At 42.3% G+C, this 14,176-nt stretch overlaps 2 protein-coding genes across 2 annotated transcripts in view; both read right to left on the bottom strand.

Moving 5' to 3' along the window:
- LOC100999222 (small integral membrane protein 10-like protein 2A) overlaps positions 1-14,176 on the bottom strand; it is a 134,853-nt gene that overhangs the window by 119,318 nt on the left and 1,359 nt on the right. The gene's annotated exons all lie outside the window — the stretch shown is intronic.
- Positions 11,465-14,103, bottom strand: LOC116271997 (cancer/testis antigen 55-like). Its single transcript, XM_031660788.1, has 3 exons — positions 13,139-14,103; positions 12,254-12,441; positions 11,465-11,968 (listed from the first exon to the last, which is right to left on the bottom strand). The coding sequence occupies exons 1-3, from the start codon at positions 13,262-13,264 to the stop codon at positions 11,899-11,901; spliced, it is 384 nt and encodes a 127-aa protein (XP_031516648.1). The 5' UTR covers positions 13,265-14,103; the 3' UTR covers positions 11,465-11,898.

The raw sequence follows: 14,176 nt of genomic DNA, 5'->3' as shown, positions 1-14,176 counted from the left end.
CAGGCAACTGTGTTCCAAATCCTGTTGGGTGACGGGGGCAAATGGTACCCTTTCCCTCAAAAGATTCACACCCCCTTTATATAGCTTATGGGACCAATTACTCTTCTCCCTTCACTCCCTGGTAATGTCTAAATGCCCCACACCCATTTTGAGTAGGTTTATATTTTCCAAGATGGGTACCTGCTTAATGTTTACCCTACTTTCAGATTCATATTTTCCCCTAATAGCACTATTTCTTCTGGGAAGTTCACCTAAATCTTTAACCAATGACTTCAACCTGGACAGTCCTACCCCAGAGTTTTAAAAACAACCCACACTTGTTCAGACAAGCTGTAGCAAGAAATTTAACCAAGCAATCTCTTGAAAGGGTAGAACTTCTACAGTATATAAATAACCTACGTATATAAATAACCTACGTATTTGCTCACCCTTCACAGAACTCACACAACAACATGCAGTACAAACCTTAACTTCCTAACAAAAGGAAAGTAAATTTTTGTCTAATCCAAAGGTTATTTAAAGGTTACATATAAAACAAAGTAAAAGGAACCAGGAAATAAGAGACATATAAAGAAGGTTATAAATGTAAAGAGATATTTTTGGTAAGAAAGGCTAAACAAAAGACAATTTTGTATGAGAAAGAATCTTGTGGGGTCCGAGCTCTGTGCTGGTACATGTGAGGATGCATGTGGCAGCACCACAAGCTTCCTTGATCACACTTGTACTGTTGGCTACTAACAGCAGTCCATAAGTGGGACTTCTACAACAAATTGTTATCGGAAGACCATAACTATTCTACAAAATCTGAGAAACAGAAGCAACTAATAAGCTTGATAAAAACAAGAATGCAGATAGCTCGGGAGGACTCAACAGTGGATCTTCTAAATCACATTTTCTGTAAAGAAATGGTATCATCAGACTGAGCAGGAAAATACTCAGTCATATAGTCCAGTCCAGAGCTCCAAAACTGGCAGGACAAAACCGTGATCGACTCTGCTAGGTTGAGATGAAAAGTATGAAACCAAGTAGCTACAGTCAGGGAACTCAGTCAATAGCAAACACAAAGGTGTGTATGCAGTGGGCAGTTCTCAGAGAAATGATATCAGCTGGATGGACCAATCAGTGTCCGACCCCTGCTTTTACCCTGAAGGATACAAATACAGCACATGGACATTTTGACATATCCAGTAAGTAAAACTCAAAAATTAGTTCTTTAAGTAGAAGTGCACATATAACACACAATGAAGACAACTGAAAGACAAAGACACACCCAAAGTCACAGCATCCCCAAAGGTAAACCCTGTCAAAACCATGAAGAGCTAATGTTATGGGACCACACTTTGATTCAGAGTCCTCCAGGTGAATTTTCCCACTGCTGTAGGACTGCTGTAATATGTTGAGAGTCAGAAAACTACGGGCTAATGTTGGCATGTTAAGACTGCCATTGCAAAATATTACATGCAATTTTAAGAATCGAGGAAAAGCAATTACCAGGCATACCTCTGACCTGTTGCATTTTTGGGTCTTCACCACTGCAATAAAGCAGGCCACACAAATATTTTGATTTACTGTGCATATAAAAGTTTCATTTACCCTATGAAGAAATCTATTTAGTGAGCGATAGCATTATGTCTACAAAACAATATACAAACTTTAATTAAAAAATACTTGATTGCTAAAAATGGCTAACAATGGTCAGAGCACCCAGCAAGTCATCATCTTCTTGCTGGTGGAGGGTCTGGTCTTGATGTTGATGGCTGCTGGCTGACCAGCATGGTGGTTGCCGGAGGGTGGGGTGGCTTTGGAAATTCCTTAAGAGAAGACAATGATGAAGTTGGTCACAATCATTGACTCTTCCTTTCATGAAAGATTTCTCTGTGGCATGCAATGCTGTTTGATAGCATTTTACCCAGAGTAAAACTTGCTTTAATATTGGATCCAATCCTCTCTCAACACACACACCCCTGCTTTGTCAACTGCATTAATGTAATATTTTAAATCCTATGTTGTCATTTTAACAACATTCACATCTTCTGCACCGGGAGTCTATTCCATCTGAAAAGAGCACTTTCTTTACTCATCCATAAGAAGCAACTCATCCATTCGAGTTTTATCAGTTCACTCACATCTTGAGGCTCCACTTCTAATTCCAATTCTCTTTTTATTTCCAATACATCTGCAGTAACTTTTTCCACTCAAGTCTTTCATTATCAGTGTCAGCCAGAGGGTTGGAATCAACATCTTCCACACTCTTGTTGACATTCATATTTTGACCTCCTTCCACGAACCATGAATGTTCCTAATGGAATCTAGAATGGTGAATCATTTCCAGAAGGTTTTCCATTTACTTTGTCCAGCTCCATCAGAGGAATCACACCCTATGGCAACCTATGGTAGCCTTATCAAATGTATTTCTTAAATAAGACTTGACAGTCAGTCAAAATTACTACTTGATCTATGGGCTAGAATGGATGCTGTGTTAGCAGGCATGGAAACAACATTCATCTTGTAGATTTCCATCAGGGCTCCTGGGTGACCATTGCATGGTCAATGAGCAATTATATTTTGAGAGGAATCTTTCTTTCCTTTTTCTTCCTGAGCAGTAGGTGTCAACAGTGGGCTTAAAATACTCAGCAAACCATGTTGTAAACAGGTGTGCTGTCGTCCAGGCTTTGTTGTTCCATTTATAGAGCACGGGTAGAGCTGATTTAGCATAGTGCTTCAGGGCCTTAGCATATTTGGAATGATAAATGAGCATTGGCTTCAACTGAAAATCATTAGGTGAATTAGCCCCTAACACGAGAGTCAGCCTGTCTTTTGAAGGTTTGAAGGCAGGGATTGACTTCCCCTCCCTAGCTATGAAAATCCTACATAGCATCTTCTTCCAATAGAAGATAGTCTAATTCACACTGAAAATCTGTTGTTCAGTGTAGCCACCCTCATCATCTTTTTAAGCTAGATCTTCTGGATAACTTGTTGCAGCCTCAACTTCTGCATTTGATGCTTCATCTTGCATTTTGAAAATATTTTCTTTTCAATTTTTCAGAGGCAGCATCTCGATCTTTTACCCAGGCCGGAGTACAGTGGCATGATCACAGCTCACTGAAGCCTCGAACTCCTGGACTCAAGTGATCCTCCACCCATCATAGCCTCCTGAGTAGCTGAGACTACAGGTGTGCACCACCACCCTGGCTTATTTTAATTTCTTTTGTAGAGACAGGGTCTCACTATGTTGCCCAGGCTGGTCTCAAACTCCCAGCCTCATGCAATCTTCCCAACTTGGCCTCTCAAACTGTTGGGATTACAGGTGTGAGCCACCCTGCCTGGCTGCATATTGCACTTTTATGTTATGGAAATGGTTTAATCTGCTAGCTTACTTTTGCAGTTTCATTACCTCTTGCAGTCTTCACAGAACTGAAGAGAGTTAGGCCTTGTTCTGGATTAGGTTTTGGCTCAAGGGAATGTTGGGGCTGGATTGACCTTCTCTCCGAACCACTAAAATTCTTTACAGCGCTATCAGATTGGTTCTCGCTTTCTTATCATTGGTGTGCTCACTGGAGTAGCACTTTTGATTTCCCTCAAGAACTTTTCCCCTTTGCATTCACAACTTGGGTGACTGGGGCAAGGGACCTAGCTTTCAGCGTGTCTTGGCTTTTGACATGCCTTCTTCATGAAGCTTAATCATTTCTAGCTTTTGATTTAAAGTGAGAGACTTGTGAGTCTTCCTGTCACTTGAACACTTAGAGGCTATTTTGGGGTTATTGCTTGGCCTAATTTCCATATTGTTGTGCCTCAGGGAATAAGATATCCGGAGGAGGAGGAGAGAGATGGGGAACAGCTTATCGGTGGAGTCATCAGAACACACACAACATTCGTTTAGTTCGCTGTTGTCTGATATGGGTGTGGTTTGTGGTGCCCAAACAGAATGACAATAGTAACATCAGAGATCACTGATCACAGATTACCATAACAGCTACCACAGGAATGAAAAAGTTGGAAATAAGAGTTACCGAAATGTGACACAGGAACACAAAGTGAGCACATGCTGTTGGATAAATGGCACCAATAGACTTGCTTGACATAGGGTTTCCACAAGCCTTCAGTTTCTAAGAAACACAATAGCTGCAAAGTGCAATGAAGAGAAGCACAGTAAGATGAGGTATACCTGAACATAGAAGCCGTAAATGGCGCCATTACTAATTTTCTCTGCTAGGAGAATTCTCCCCATTGGGTCTACAATCTAAAAATGTTGAGGGGAGGGGCACACACCTGTAATCATGACAGATTCCATGCTCATGTCTAAATGCAAGTTCCCAGAGCAGCGTTTTCTGGGCTACGGAGGAGAGGTAAAGATGTCTCGCTTCTGACATAAAGTGCATTCCACATGTGTCAGCTCAGCACTCTAACAGAAAAACTTGTAGATACCAAGTTGACACTAGAATGGAGTCTACAGTAGACCTTTCCAGAATTCTGTAGGATAGGCTGTGTCTGACGGATGGGGAGACTGAGAAAGTCATAGCAATTAACTAGACACAGCCCACTGCTGTTCTTGGCCAAGTGGATCAGAAGCAGTACAGCAGGTCTGCATACGAATAAGAAGAGGTGAGGGGAGCTCAGAACACCAATCCAAATCCACAACATTAGGAGGCCAGCTAGGATGGCAGTCAGTCTTCCTTATTTTGGGATATCATAGTAAGTACAATGGGCTGAGAGGGCAAATGCAATGCATAGAAACATAGGGGAGATTACCAAAATTACACGTGTGTGTGTGTGTGTGTGTGGTGTGCGTTTATTCTCTGGACACATATTGAGAGCCTTGCCTATTAAAATATCTACAATGAAGAATCTGGTCCTTACTTGGCGCCAACTATTCTTTCAGCTTCTGTGTATCAAAAGTACTAAAGATCAGGCATAACTCCCTGTGAAGACATAGTTTTCAATAAAGCATAAGAAGGGGAGAGGTGTGAGCAAATTACTCATCATTCCTGCTTGTGCCTTCAGGTCTCATTTGCCTAAGATGCACTCGATGGAGTTGTCTGAAAATGCATCGCTTTGCCCAGGACTCGGGAACATACAGTTGTGGGTGGCAATTGGTGATATGACATCATTGTGAGATGTTCCCGACAATTCTGTGCTCACCTCCAAACTCAAGTTCCAAGACCAGTCTTTTCTGGACTATGGAGAAGTACAGACATTTACTTTCTGGTATCAATCCAAGTGAAGTTAATGAAAAGGAGAAGGGAGCATGGTCTCTCTCTAGAACACCACTGTACGTTGGCAAGAACCTCCTCTTGTGGCTTGTCGTGATCTACATAACATGCCTTGATATGCTGCACAAACACCCTCATGCACTGCCCCTTACTGCCTGCTACAGTTGCTTGCATTTCAGCCTGAATCCCCTGGAGAGATTTCTTCCCCTGTTTTAATTTAGGATATTTAAGGTAAAGAGCACTCCTCCAAATGATTAGCAGAGACACAAGATGGAAATAGGCGTTTTATCACTTGCAGATCCTGGAGGTTACATGGCACACCTGGAGGGCATACATGTGGGGCAGGGAGCCCAGGCAAGGAGAGAGAAAGGGACCCATGGGCCAACAACCTTATGCGCGTCCCAGGGATTATCCAAACAGGTTTCCCATGGGGAGTTTTAATTGGTGGGCTTAAAGCAGGCAGACACATGTTTCAGGAGGTCACACTATGACTGGGCAGTGGCCAGTCATACTTACTATCTGCGCAGACTGTGCAGGGTATCAGGGTCAGTGAGGCTGGCCAAGTAGGCTGTATGTACATCTTCATATGTACAGACGTGAAACATTTCATGATGTTTCTTAAAAAGAGGAGGTGGCTTACATGGAACACAAATGATCATAGGTTGATAATGAAGACACATAATATACATGTATGTATGTGTGTGTGTGTGTATGCATGTATGTACATATTAACATATATGTTATCATACACACACACACAACTTCTCCTGCTTCATTTACATTTCCAACATAAACTCTTAGGAGTGGAATTTCCTGTTCAAAGCTTTCTGATGAAGATTCAATCCATTGAGTTTTAAATCACTTTTCATGTTTCTTATTTGAATAACCTAGTTCATAGCCCATACCACTTCACAATTAGTGTCTTTACAACCGTCCATACCAATGTTGTGGTATTTACCCCGCATTTGCTTTCACTGAGGTCTTGTGCACCAAGCTCTTGCGTCTCTCTATACCACTACTTGTGTCACTCTCCTAGTGGATGACCCATAAGACACTCCGGCCTCTCCGCTCCCCGACTCTGCTCATCCTCACAGTCAAACCTTAGGCTTCCCTTCAAATTTCATTTCTCATCCCCAACCCTCTCTTCTCTGCTTCTTCTCCCTTGCAAACACCATCACCTGTCAAACTTCATTCACTTTGTCATTCTCCGCTGGCAAAACTAGAGTCTAGTAAGGCCCAGCTATCCAACTATTCTCCCCCCGCACCCAACTAACAGAACTCTGCTGCATAAATTATAGCACTAGATGCAGCTATATAGACCCATACCAAAATAGGGACACACATTTCACAGGGGCCACTCAATACTACCCAATGATCCTACTGTATTACCCCCAGTAAGTATGATTTTCCACAATCTAAGGTTATCTATGCTTCTAAATGTAACACAACTGTGTTAATTTCCTAGGGAGGCCAAAACACATTACTGCAACTGGGTGGCTTAAAACGACAGAAATTTATTCTCTGGCAGTTCTGCAGGCTACCAGTCTGAAATCAAGGTGTCAGCGAGGTTGGTTCCTTCTGGTGAGCTCTGAGGGAGAGTCTATTACAAGTTTCTGGAGGTTACCAGTAGTCATTGGTGGCTTTTGTTGGGTTGTAGATGCATCACTCCAATCACTTCCTCCTTCATCCGATGGTGCTCTTACTGTGTGTCTGTGTGTCCGATATTCCTCTTCTTATAACAACACCATTCACTGGATTAGTGGAGTATGACTAATCCTAATGCTGTGGGCCCTCATCTTAACTTGACTTTTTGTTTTTTATTTTATGTTTTTGCAAAGACCCTATTTCCAAATAAAGTCACATTCACAGGTAATGGGGCTCAGAACTTGAGCATATCTTTAGGGGCGAAACTGAACCCACAACAACTGCTCTTGTACATTTTGATTACTCCAATATTCTACAATTTTCAATGAAAAATGAGGACACACAGATAAGCAGACATTTCCTCTTATTTCTCTGAGAAAACAAAGGCCATAGCTGGGCGCCGTGGCTCTCGCCTGTAATCCCAGCACTTTGGGAGGCTGAGGCAGGTGGATCACCTGAGGTCAGGAGTTTGAGACCAGTCTGACCAACATGGTGAAACCCCGTCTCTACTAAAAATACAAAAATTTAGCTGGGCACGGTGTGTGCCTGTAATCCCAGCTACTCAGGAGGCTGAGGCAGGAGAATTGCTAGATCCCGGGAGGCAGAGGTTGCAGTGAGCCAGGATCACGCCATTGCACTCCAGCCTGGGGGACAGAGCGAGAGTCCAATTCAAATAATAATTCAAAAAATGTAAAAAAAGAAAACAAGGGCCGTGAGACAGGAGCTCCTCTGCGAACCACCTGACACCCATCCCGGCTTTCTCTTCCTTCTCTCTTGTAATAATGAAAGGACATATCAGCCCCTTCCCAGGGCTGACCCTCCACTGAGTAGATGGAACCATTCTCTTGAAACATTTTATCTGAGGATGTTGCTTCTACTGCTGTTGCCTCTCTTCATCCCGCATCAACAACCATTTTTTTAAAAAATATTTGCTTCTAATGGAATAACATACAAGCATACACAAGAATCACTCATCTTAAAAACGTCACAGACAAGGAACTCCCATCTTAAAAAATGTACATAGATAAATAAGCTTCCTTGGCCTCATTTCCCCTTCAGTCCCATTCTTGTGCATCCTGCCCCCACAGCAAATGCTATTTCAAGAATCACCTCTACTCACTTCCTGAGCTCCCATTCCCTCCTTATTCCTCTGGCATCAGGCTTTTATCTCCATCATGCCCCTAATTTGCTCTTAAGATGACAGGAAACCTCCACGTCACCAAATCCAGTGGTCAATATGCTAAGCTCTCATCACTCAACCTCTTAGTGTTTGACGCAGCTGAGGACTCCCCATTTCTTGCAATAAGGTCTTCGGTCTTCTGTGTGACCACCCTCTCCTAGAAATGCTCCTTCTTGGCTTCTTTTGTGAGATCTTCTTCCTATCAGGATCAAGAGTGCTCCAGGGCCCAGGCCCTGAATGGTTTCTCTATCCACATGTGAGCCCCATGGCATCTAAATGCAGGTAACTCCCAATCCCATATGTATACTGAGACACACACAGGGTTGTCCGATAGACATCTCAAGGGTAAGGTGTCCAAAATTTCATATGTCCTGAGCTTCCTTCAATCTAAATCTTCTCCATCTCAGACAATGTCAGCTCAGTTCACACAGTGTGTTGACATCATGTCCCCGCCATAACCGTTAGTTTTCTCCATTTTCTTTACACACTCCATGCCATCCATCAGCAAAAACTATCAATCCTTTGAAAACATACCTGAAGTCCCACCACCTCTAAAGAATGATTGAAAAAAAAAAATCATTGGGTCAAATTTGTTAGATTCCATCATGGCACAGAAGAAAGTAGAAAGAACCAAAGCGAAAGCAACCACTCAGACAGATGAAAACAGGCCCAAAATCCTTCCATGTGTCCCTGCTGGCACAAATAGAGCTAATAATGGATGCTGCAGCAAGAGATTGGTGCTAAGAAATAGCCTTAGAAAAAGGTAAGAAATAGCCTTCTCTGGCAAACTTCACTAAGTAAGACTCAGCCTCCTCTGCAGGGATCAAACTCTGCTGGCAGAGAAGCTACAGGTAGATTCCAGCACCAGGAAGACAGGTCCCTGCTGAGAGAATACTGCAGAACAAAGAAGGGGCTCTTCTCTACCACCTTGCTGAAAACATTATGAATGATCTTTTGTGGCTGGAGATTCCTCCAGAGGCTGAGAATACATCAGATGAGAAATGGCTGCTGGGCCTGAATGTCAGGGGATGAATTCCACTGGGCCACAGAGCAGCTGTGTGCCCTCTCTTTCCTGTTTGCATCCATGACTTGGCTGTAGAATGGACATGACACCACTGGGACTTCTTTCATAGGATTCTTTGTGAGGATTAAATGACGTGTGTGTCCCAAGGCCCTTAGTCCAGTGCTTGGCATATACAAGGGCTGGACACAAAGTAGATTAACAGCAATTCTGAACAGGGATGCCATGCACCCCATTAAACCTTCTCACGTTTTCACTTCTCCCATGAGCAAAATGCACACCTTCACAAGTATCCATGAAGCAACCATTCAGTGCCAGATTCCAGCAAAGATATAATCATGTGATTTGCTTTCTTGGCTTCTAATGACCTGCATGTTTCACCCTCAAATTGGGGAGACTGAGTCCGACTGAAAATATTGAAAACAATCTGTCCGTGGTTATGGCCATCAAAAACCTCTTATCACAAACACCTGCTTACTTTTCTTTATGTCACTAATTGCTAGACAGAAATTCTTACTTATTCATATGCTTATCAGAGTGTTGTCTGTCTCTTCACCCTTTTGTGTCAGCTTCATGACTGCAGAGCTTTTGTTCGTTGTCACTTTTTTGTCTGCTGGGACCTCAGCATCTACAACAGTGCTGGGCACATGGAAGGTTCTCAATAAATACCCCAGCAATTAATTGAATCAGAAAAGGGTAACATCCTGAACCATTCCAGGCAACCTGAGAAAGGATCTGGTTTTAAGGCAATTCACACCTAATCTGAATACTTTGCTTTCCTATGTGCATCTGTCTAAACAGTATTTGGCCTCATTCAGGGTAATGTTACAGCCGGCTGTAAACGTAAGAGCTGTAGCTCCAAAGACACTAGATCCCAGCTCAACTCAGCTTTTTCCTGGTTTTGCAACCTGTCCCCAGGAGTCTGACCACAGCAGAAACTTATAATGATTATAGACCAATATGTTGGGTTCTCTTGCATATCAGTGACTCAGTCTCCCTTGTGTACATGAGCTGCGCCATGGAGTAAAATGTTACTCCTTCCATTACAAAAGCTACACTGGAAATAAGTATGGACTAGTGTTTAGACAAACATTTCTATAAAAATAAAATGACAAGGTTTAGATGACATGTACCAATACCTATATTATTCATTATGATTTAATGGATGGGGACAATTCTCATCCATGGGAATTTTGGGATCCTCATGGGATGGGAGTTTTCTGAATCCATACCTTTGTTTTTCAAAACACAATGAGTGTGTATGGATTGCTTTTATTTGTTACAGAATGTCAATATCTGCTCTCTGTTGTCTTAGCTTGGTCCACTATTACACAGTACCACAGACATTTATATTGCACACTTCTGGAGAATGGGAGGTCCAAGAAGAAAGTGCTGATTGATTGGGTTCTGGGCAAGGGCTTTCTTTCTGGTTCGAAGATTGTCAACTTCTGGCTGTTTCCTCCCGTGGAGGAGTGGGAGCAAATGCTGGCTTCTCTTTCTCTTCTTCTAAGGATACTAATCCCATTATGGGGCTCTACTGTCATGACCCTATCTAAGCCTAATAGCCTACCAAAGGTCCCACTTCCATCTACGATCACATTGAGGATTACAGCTTCAACAAAGGAATTTTTGGGAAACACAGATGTTCAGTCCCCCTAACCACTGTGAGGTATGTTCTTCATGCTGTCAAAATAACTTGTACCTTTCCTTTTGTTTCCTTTCTATTTATTTATTTATTTATTTTTGAGATGGAGTCTCCCTATGTCACCCAGGCTGGAGTGTGGTGGTGCAACTTTGGCTCACTGCTACAACCTCGGCCTCCTGGATTCAAAGGATTCTCCTGCCTCAGCCTCCCCGAGTAGCTAGGACTACAGGTGCGTGCCACCAAGCTCACATACATTTTCTTGTATTTTTAGTAGAGATGAGGTTTCACCATGTTGACCAGGCTGGTGTAAAACTCTTGACCTCAGGTGATCTGCCCACCTTGGCCTCCCAAAATGCTGGGATTACAGGCATGAGCCATGTGCCTGGCCACCTTTTCTTTTCCTTCAATGGAACTTCAACAATGGTGAAATTATGAATCACAGGACTCAGGGTAAGTTCACAATGACACTCAAGCTATGCCCAAAGCTCTGAATATATCCCTTTCCCTAGGTCACAGCTGCCTGGCTAAATGTTCTGTTAGACGAAAGCATGAAGTTTCATGGGGTGTACTTGTGGGATTTTAGTATAACCCTTCCCAGTGGGTAAGCAGCTTGTCCTTCCCTCGAGGGACTCTGTGTTTGTACGTTTCTTCATGACTTCAACTATTCTGCACCTGTGCAACAAAGTGGCTCACAGAGGCTCATATACAGCAGAGTCGGCTTTCTATGGTTGTTTGTGTTGTTTAAAAATCAACAGAGGTCTTAATGCATTGCTCAACAATTTTATTCCTAAGGAACCAGTGATGAATGAACCACAGCTAAACATCGTTGCTGGCCCAATCATTCAGTCATTGAACTTAACATTTTATCTGCCCCTTGAGTCTTCCAGGCACTCTTCTAAGTGCTTGGTGATGCTTTGATGAAAACAGAAAAAACAAACAAACAAAGAAAAAAAACAAAAAACAAACAAACAAACAAAAAACAGACCAGAAGACATCCTGCCACTGTGGAGTTTACATTCTAGTATGGGGAAGAAGGAACAAGGGAAACAATAAACATCGCAAGTTATGAGGGTGACAGAAGATGAAAGAGACTATGGAACAATACAGATTGTACAGACAGCATAACCGGGCTCAAAACTGAAGTCAAATTGTAACTTTAAATCATGCCTTTAACATGCTGTCCCTGCTGTCTTTTCAGTTAAACGCTTTGGCTCCGACGTTCCCTTTTGGGCCGTCCCTGGCCTCTGTCATCCTGGAATCTGCTGCTCCTAATGAGAGACATAAAATTCAAATTTAATGGCAGTGTTCATTTTAACTAAGAACTCCTTTCCTTCAGTGACTAGCAAGCTAATTTAGCATGCTTTTTAATTGATAAGTTATTTCCCTAAGCTGGGTTCATGGTCCAATTGAACTGGCCAGTATCTCAATTAGATTTGCCAGGAAAGTCATATATAAAATACTGTTTAGGCTTACTACGCTAACCTTTTCAGTTAAACCAACCCCTTTACTGCTTATAAAGGAAAGATAAACAGATTAAAATGCTTTGTCATTACAATTTTTGCGCTGGGGTGATAGAAACCGCTCTCCAATTACAGCAGAACTGAATGTTCTCCACCATGACCACATTGACGATATCGTCTACTTGAGGTACGTATCCATCAGGAATTTTCACAGACTCCAAGGTGAAAAAGATAGTATAATCTATCATCCCATTTCTTCCATGTACGCTAGTAATGCGGACCTGTGAGTACAAATAATGGAAATGATTATGAAAAAGTCTGATAATCACTGTAACCTGCTGTGCACCTCCTCCATTCTGGGTCATGCATGAGTGCAGGCGACTTTGATGTAAATCAATGATTCCCAACCTGGTTGGCTCATTGCTAACACCAGGGGTACATTGTAAGAATACCCATGTCCATGCTGCACCTCAGACCAATTAAATCAGATTCTCCAGAGATGAGACCGGAGTCTCTGATGAGAAATCCTGCTCTAAATATTACCAAAATATGTTCATTACCCTCTATTGCCCTGAACTGCCTGCTCATATTCAGACTCCAATAACTAAATCGTTCTCAGCATTTACTGGTAAGCTCAAGTCCCACAATATACCCTGCTCATTCTTTCCCTACAATTTTTCTGGCACAAAGATTGTTTTTCTTCCTCCTGTTGTTGGAAGATTCTAATAACATTTGGGTATCGAGTAAAATGCACAATTTAGAACTTAATCATGTGCTTGTTCCACATAATTTTCTAATTATTTCCTTTGGGAAGTCCTGCCTTTTCAATAAGAAAAGTGGCTCCTTCGTTGGCAAAGAATGTATTTCTTCATATTTTCTGTTATTCCCATTACGCCCAACAGAATCCTGGGCACAAAAATTACCACCAAAGGAAGTGTTATCAGAAACTGATGACGGGAGGAACCGGAAAGAAATTACCTCTTCCACATGAATACAACGGGTGGGCTTCACAGAGCTTGCCTTGATGTTTGAGATGCTTAGCTCGGTGGCATATTCAACTTCTAACAAGTCACCCTTATAAGGCACAAAATCTAAAACAGCCATGGAGAAATACGAGTGTCATGATCTCTTAACTAGGTCACGTTTAATTTCACACGTTATTTGATAGTGTACTACTTTAAAGTCAGTTCTGCTAGAACTAAAGTCCATTTTGCACATATTTAAACAGATACACTGTAAATCTCTAAGTTCGAAAAGATGTTTATAAGTCTTAGGCATTGATTCTCCTCTACTGATTTAACAAAGTCAAATGGAGGAAAGTGTGAACCATGCATCACAGTTAATCTAAGGGAGCAGCACAGGATTTACTAAACAAACAAGTTGTTCCTGTTCACAACTCCTTAGTGAGAGGCAGTCAAAAGTATAGGTAAGAGCACAAGTTTGAACCTGGCTACGTGGCTTCGAATCTTGACACTGCCACTCACTCAGCTGTCAACCTTAGCCAAGGTGCTTAATCTGTCTGTGCCTCATTTTCTTCATCTATAAAATGAGAAGCACGAGAAGTAGCCTTCATGATACACAGGTGCTGTGAGAATTAGTTGATATGTGCGATGCACACAGGATCATCGCTGGCGCATAGTAACCACCAAATAACTGTTGATTGGTAGTAGTGGTTGCAGTACCACTAGGAAATGTTACTTTCAGAATCAATGAATTTCCCCTGATGTTGTGTTCAGCTGATGAACTCTTAAGTCTGTGCCTTACGGGTTATAGTTAAGACCACGGAGTTTCAAACCGAAGTTTACAGTAAGTTAAAAGTGAGTCACAGGATAAGTTACATGAAAGAATGTGCGCCGGGCGCGGTGGCTCACGCCTGTAATCCCAGCACTTTGGGAGGCCGAGGCGGGTGGATCACGAGGTCAGGAGATCGAGACCATCCTGACTAACACGGTGAAACCCCGTCTCTACTAAAAAAAAAAAATGCAAAAAATTAGCCGGGCGAGGCGGCGGGCGCCT

Source organism: Papio anubis, chromosome X, assembly GCF_008728515.1.
Source record: "Papio anubis isolate 15944 chromosome X, Panubis1.0, whole genome shotgun sequence".
Lineage (NCBI taxonomy): Eukaryota > Metazoa > Chordata > Mammalia > Primates > Cercopithecidae > Papio > Papio anubis.
The sequence above is the reverse complement of the archived record's forward strand: the minus strand, read 5'-3'. Positions and strand labels throughout refer to the sequence as shown.